This window comes from Pipra filicauda, unplaced genomic scaffold, assembly GCF_003945595.2.
Source record: "Pipra filicauda isolate LSUMZ 115617 unplaced genomic scaffold, ASM394559v2 scaffold570_size292671_pilon, whole genome shotgun sequence".
NCBI lineage: Eukaryota > Metazoa > Chordata > Aves > Passeriformes > Pipridae > Pipra > Pipra filicauda.
In genome coordinates, this window is record NW_024104721.1 from 114,991 (window position 1) to 122,070 (window position 7,080).

At 50.6% G+C, this 7,080-nt stretch overlaps 1 protein-coding gene across 1 annotated transcript; it reads right to left on the minus strand.

Moving 5' to 3' along the window:
* Positions 1-2,638: 2,638 nt before the first annotated feature.
* Positions 2,639-6,794, minus strand: LOC113985041 (homeobox protein not2-like). The gene is made up of 3 exons (XM_039387524.1): positions 6,518-6,794; positions 3,604-3,812; positions 2,639-2,830 (listed from the first exon to the last, which is right to left on the minus strand). Exons 1-3 carry the CDS (start codon positions 6,792-6,794, stop codon positions 2,672-2,674), a joined length of 645 nt encoding a protein of 214 aa, XP_039243458.1. The 3' UTR covers positions 2,639-2,671.
* Between the last annotated feature and the right edge of the window lie 286 nt (positions 6,795-7,080).

A 7,080-nucleotide genomic window follows, 5' to 3' on the forward strand; every position in this document is an offset into this window, starting at 1 on the left:
ACGATTTCCCCCCCCCAAAAAACAACCTTCAAAACACGCTAAAGTGGCCATTCTCCTCCTGCTTGGTGGTCTGCAAAGCCTAAAATCCACCAAAACGCGGGTTTTGGTTGTATTTACTGATTCACATCCCTCAGGCTTTGCCCCGCTCCTCAAGGACCAGGTGGCGGGAACCGGGTTGGGAATTTGGGATGATTCCACACTCGGGGCTTTTTGGAGTGTTTTGGTGTCACTAGATGTCACTGTCGGCTCGTGGCGGGGACACGACAGGGGGTGGCAAGGCTGGAGCTGCCACCTCCATGCCCAGCGTGGCAGCAGCTGGGCTGGGCATTGTCCCATTGTCCCGGTAACACCTCTCCAGTCACCCAGCCAGGTGACAAGGGACAAACAGTGACAAACAGGCTGCCAGGGACACCTTTCCTGGCTGTAATGCGGGATCCGGTCCCAGTGAAGCCAGCGGTGGGCTGTGCCAGCCACAGCTCCATCTCACAGTGCCCATGGCAGGGGGCTACAAGGACCGAGCCACAGGTGGATCAATGCTGCCGTGACTCCCGCTATAATTATATTTTCATAGAGAATATTTATGTGGGAAAAGCCTTCTAAGATCATCGAGTCCAGCTGTTCCCCCAGGACTGCCAAGGCCACCACTAACCCACGTTCCCAAGTGCCACATCCACACGGCTTTTAAATCCCTCCAGGGGTGGGGACTCCGCCACCTCCCTGGGCAGCTGTGCCAGGGCCAGACAACCCCTTTCCATGAAGGAATTTTCCTTAATATCCAATCTAAACCTTTCCTAGCACAACCTGAGACTGTTTCCTCAGTGATTTATTCATGGATTGTCAGGCATTGGAAGGGACTACCCAGGAATGTGCTGGAGTCACCATTGTGGAAGTGTTCAAGGAATGACTGGATGTGGCACTCAGTGCTCTGGTCTAGTTGACAAGGATCGGTCACAGGTTGGACTTGATGATCTTGGAGGTCTTTTCCAACTTAAATAATTCTGTGATTACTCGTCCTGTCTCTTGTTCCCTGGGAGCAGAGCCCGACCCCAACCTGGCTTCACCCTCCTGTCAGGGAATTGTAGAGTGAAAAGGTCCCTCCTGAGCCTCCTTTTCTCCAGGCTGAGCCCCCCCAGCTCCCTCAGCTGCTCCTTGTTCTCCAGACCCTTTTTCCAGCTCCATTGCCCTTCTCTGAACATGCTCCAGCCCCTCAGCAGAGAAGGTTTGGCCACATCCACCTGCACAGGACACAGATCCTTGTTCTCCAGGAGCCACAGCTCCAACCTGAGCACCCCATGCTCACCTTTCCTACTGCAAATGTAGTTTTATCTCTGCAGGAACCAGCCCAGAGATAATAACTTATGTTAATTACTTTCACCCATAATATGGGGTCATCAACCAATTAAAGGAAAAATTCTTTACCATGTATTTTGTTCAAAACATTTTATTAAGGAAAAAAATCCTCAAACATTTTTGAGAAGGATGAAAATAACACTGGGTTTAACTTTTTTGGCAATAATTTCAATTGAAAATTAAAGTGAGTAATTGGAAATGTGTTTTTCGACACCCCTTCCATCTCTCTTTTTAAAACACGCTCAACTTTTATTAAGAAACAAAGCAAATAAATAAATGGCACTTATTAAGGAAAGAAAAAAACCCGGCTTTTATAAATAACAATAGAAGAGTAAAGTGATATACAGTGTTCTGGGACAGAAAGAGAAGGAATAAATTATCCTGAGCTGACTGGACGTGGTTGGTACCCTGGGCAGACATTAGTCCTGACCCCTCCAAGCCCTCCCAGCCACCAGAAATCCAGCTGTTAACTACATCGGGCCCTTACAGATGTGCTCCCCGAACGCTCCAGGTGCTGTTTCCCATGGCACCTGGGTGGATAATGAGGAGAGAACAGAGCAGTTGCCAGAACCAGCACATCTGGACAAGGGGCAGGGGGTCGTCTGAGGCACCAGAGGTGTTGGAAAGCTGCTTTTTACAGCAGCCCCCGTCCCCACACCTTGGCCAGGGCTCCAGTGCCTCATTCCCTGCAGCACACGGACACCTTGGCCAAGGAAGGCAATGCCAGGAGATGGAGAGACCACTGGGTTCTCCTTCTGGGCTTGAGAAGCCAAAAAAAAAAGGCACAAATACACCAAGGCACTGCCAAGAGGAGGCACTTCTGTTCCAGGGGTAGAAAGACCCTGGAAAGACCCTGATCATCTTATAGCAGGAGCATTGTGGGTGGAAGCAAAGGGCTTTCCAATTTTGGGGTGTTTTTGGTTATGATCTAAGCATCAAACAGGGGAGTCAAGTTAACCAGGAAAAGCCATCAGGGAGAATTGTCACCCCCAACGTCAGAGACATTGATTGTCACCCAACCATCAGAGACACCCTCTGATTGTCACTCTCTACTTGAAACTGTGCCCTGGTGCTCCAAGAGCAAACAGGAGATTACCTGCCATCAAGCACAACCAGCCTGGTGAAGAAGCCCCAGGAATTACAGCACATGGCTACCAAAGAGCAGCCAAATAAATTTGGGATGGGTTCCTCCCCACCAGCTGCATTTTAGTCCTGGAGCTCCAGCTCTCGGATCGAGAGGGTAATGTCTCTCTTGGACCAAAGCAGCACAGACACGTCCCCAGGCATCAAAAACCAGCAGTGGCAGCTCAGTCTCAGCTGCTCAAAGCTCCACATCCGCGGTGTCCTCCTCGTGGTCCTTGATGTCCGTGGAGTCGGCGGTCGCAGGCTGGATCACCCCAAACTGGGACAGCTTTGCCGCCTTCTGCTCCATGCTCTGCTTCCTCCACTTGATCCTCCGGTTCTGGAACCACACTTTCACCTGCCAGGGACATGGAACAGCTTAATCCGAGGTCTCCGGGAGCACGTTTCCAATGCCACGTGCTTCCAAGGAAGATGTCCCCAAAAAGAGTTCCTTAAAAATGGGGACGTGCCCTTTCTTTGCTCGGGGAATGGTGAATGAGAGCAGGAGGAGGTGACGCTGTGGAGGGCAGAGCAGTGCTGGGAATAGGATCAGGAGAGATGGGGATGCAGCTGCACTGAGGAACCTCTGGCCAGGAGAGTGAAGGAAGCAGCTCCCTAAGGAGCCACTGGACCCATTCCCAGGACTGCAGCTGCCAGAGGGCATGATGAGACCCCAAAACACCCCCTGTGCCCCCAGAATCACCCTGGCTTTGCTCTCCTTTTTCCCCAGCTGAATTTAGACCCCACCATGGAAGATCACCTGCCTCCTTCTTTCCACAATAAACAAGCAGCTTGCTTTGGGAAGGGCAGGAACTTATCGGGAAGAGCAGGAAAATAACAATAAATAAAAGGACACTCAAAGCACAAACTGTCCCCAGAGGACCTAAACAACACAGATCCATGAGTCCAACCCAGCTCCAACTCTAAAGCACAGCAGGTTTGTGCTCCTGAATGCTTAAGAAATCTCATCCATGAACCATCCAAACCCATCTCTCCAGGCACATCCCTTCCATGCCATCTTGCAGCAGGGAGTCCCACGGGTCACTTTGCACCGTGTCCTCCTCCCGCTGCACTTCCCTGCGGGAAAACCGGCCCAGAGCAGACCCAGGATTGGTGCCACCCATTCCTTACCTGAGTCTCCGTGAGGTGCAGAGTTGCAGCCAGGTCCACTCGCTCCGTGCCCACCATGTACTGCTGCTTGAGGAATTCCTGCTCCAGCCGCTCCAGCTGCTCTGGTTTGAAGACAGTGCGGACCCTCTTCATCTTGCAGGGCCCCCCCGACCTCCAAGGCCCAACAGGACCCAGAGAGTTGGTCCCAACACAGTGAGACAACTCCAGACCTGCGAGAAAGCAGCGAAAATTGAAGGGGTTTTCGTCACAAGAGCCAGGGGAAAGTAGCACCAAAAAAAGCAGGGATGTCCCTGCCCTGTCCTGACCTAGATAATCTCATCTAGGCTCCCTTTCCCAGGAAAGGTTGGAGCAGGTGATCTTTTGGGGACCTGTGGTTTTACTCTTAAGTACCACCTGGACATGCAGCCAGACCCAAAGAAATCAACCCTCAATGAGGGGAGCAAGATTTTTGTAACAGGATAATAAAATCCATCAAGAGCTGCAGAACACAAAAATCCCATCTCTGTCTCAGGAAGGCCCAAGTCACGAATGTCTAAAGTTTGGGGGATTTTACTCTAGACTGGGCCCTGATTTTACCCTTCCCTTGGCACAGGGAATCAGTGTCCAGGACCACATCCTGCTTCCCTGGTCCCAGAAAAATTCCCAGCGTGCAGAGGAATTAGTAGATCTGGTCTCTTGTCTCCTGTCTAGCACTGGCCTCAGGATAATTATAATTACCATAAATTAACATACAATGCAACACCAGGGGACCAGCTGGCACCTGACTGAGAGCAGTGGCTTCTCTCCTTTCCAATTCCCTCATCCTGATCCAGTTGAGGTCCCTGCTCACTGCAGAGGGGTTGATCCTTTAAAATCCCTTCCAACCCGAACCATTCTGTGATCCCATGACCTGCCTGCCCAGGTGATTCCACTGGATTAACTTTAAAATAACCCACGAGTGACAACCAAAGGGGAATTTCCACGTGGAAAGCAATTGGCAGGATCAGGCCATTAATGCTCCCCATCACTGCTGTTCCAAATATTGTGGCAAGCCAAGTTTCTTCAACTTTTATGGAAATGCTGCACACATAATGATCCCAATTCACACCCTGCTACTTATCTCTCCTTTAATGACTGATGTTGTCACATTCTCCAGGCACAAACCAGCACCTTGACCTACTTATTTCCATTAATTAGGTGTAAGTTCTGCGTGTGTTTAAGGATTTGTGGGATGGAGACCTGACAGCTTAACAGCTGTAATTGCACTTAAAACTATTTTCATCATTAAAATCATTTCACCCGTCACTTTTTTTTTTTTTTTCCTTCCCCGCTATTTTCATACTGGGATAATAGCAAGTGTAATTTCCAACTTGAAATGCTGTGTGGAAATAGCTTTGCCGATTGTTTAACTGTGTTTTCATACCCGTGTGTTTGATATAATACAGAGATTAACGCCATTGTGCAGATGCTGCCTCGTGAAAGAAATAATGTATTAAATAGTTATGTTAAATAGGTAAAAAAAAATAAAAAAAAAAAAAGATTAAAAATATTTTTGGTGTCTAAATATTTTAGAATCAGGACCAAAATCAGGACTTCCTTGTACACAAAAAACGCAGGCCTGGCTGCAGGTTTTGCCTGGACAACAACAAGATTACGCTCTGAATGTTAAAAAAAAATACTTAATTTCATGAAAAATATTCTGAATAGAGGTATTTTGTTGAAATAAATTAGTCAGTTTGTTAAAGTACCCTGAAAATAGAGCTTGATGGATCAGTCAGTATCACCCATCACCACTGTGTAAGTTTTACCCACAGAACAATAATACCTTTATCCTCAGATGCTTTTGCAGTAAAATATGAACTTTTAGGGCCGGGTGGTCCCAGACACTCTACATTTTCACTTCTGTGAGTGAAAAATTGAAGGGAAAGCAAAATAAGGGAGGGATGAGGGCAGATTTTGGGAGAAGAAGGACCCACGCAGCAGCAGAGGTGGAGAAATGAGTTTGGGGAGTGAGGCTTTGGGAAATTACAGCAGTTTTTTGGAGGTGTGATGAGGACAAAGGCAGTGAAGTGCCCTTCTAACATATGAAAAGAGAAATAAAAGCCAGTGCGATAAATAAAAGACTAATAAAAGATAAAGAAAAGCCACTCGTAAAATACAGGTGGGGACACACGTGGCCATGGGGGGACTGTTCCCAACCTGAAACCATCCAAGCCTGAAGGATGTAAATGGTGCCACTGGAGTCTCACTGCACCCAAACATTTAATCTTGGGGATAAATCGAAATATCACAGAACCAGACTGGTTTGGGTTGGAAGGGACCTTAAGGATCATCCACTTCCCAGCCCCTGCCATGGGCAGGGACTCCTTCCACTAGATCAGCAATACTCTTTTTAGCTCTGCCACTTTATATTTATTATTCAAATTCTGCCAAGTTTATGTCTCCATTTCAAATGTAAACAGTGCATTTGGATATTCTGCACGAGTTTCCGACTCGGAGCTGGTTGATGGATTAGTAAAATCCTGTAGCGTCTTTTAGGAGTTAACCACAGGCTCTTTATCGAGAGAAATCAAGCGTGTTAGAAATTGCCCTGCAGCATAAAAAAAAAGAATCCCTAACAGATTAAAAAGTTCATTTTTGCTCTCGCTATATCCATCGCTTACAGCGGGGGAAAATAACTCTTAAGGAAAGTTTTCCCTCTCCCTCCTCCACGTCCCACAGCCCCAACCCAACGCTTCACCTCGGGGCTGGTCCAGAGGCTGCAGGGAATTAAAATACAACCGCGGTGAGGGGAATAAAGCGATTTGGGGCGACCCAAACCGCGCTGTTTCCCAGTGCCAGCCGAGAGTCCGGCGGGAAGGTGTCCCCCCATCCCAGTTCCACCCGCAGCGTCCCCAACACGCACCCGCCGCCCCGGCCGGGCCCCCTCGCTCACCTGCACCTCCCCAGCCCCAGCCCCACCCGCCGGGCAGCGGCCCCAGCCAAGCTCCCGGGCCGGCTCCTGCTCCCGCTCCCGGAGCGGGTCCCGCCGCGGGCCAGCGCGGGGGCGGCGGGATGGACGGGATGGAGGTGATGGACGGGATGGACGGGATGGACGGGATGGAGGTGGCGGGGCCGCGGCGCGGCGGGTCCCGGGCGAGGAGCGCTTCGATGTGGAAGGGGGTCTTGGAGGGCGGCGGGCCGGGCCGGGGGCGCGGCGGGCTCTGCAGCATGGCCGGGCTGGTGCGGCCGCCACCGCCCCGCCGGCTTTTATGGAGGGCGGGGGGGCCGGGACGAGCCGCCCTCCTATGCAAAGCGGCAGGGGGGCGGAGGGCGCTGCCCACACCCCCCTGGCCTCCAGCGGCACCTCCACGGACACCTCTGCTTCCCTACCGACATCCCTGCTTCCCCGTCGATATCCTCAGGGACACCCCAGCTTCCACACGGTCACCCCTGCTTCCCTGTTGACCTCCACAAGGGCACCCCTTCTTCTCCACAAGGGCACCCCTTCTTCTCCAC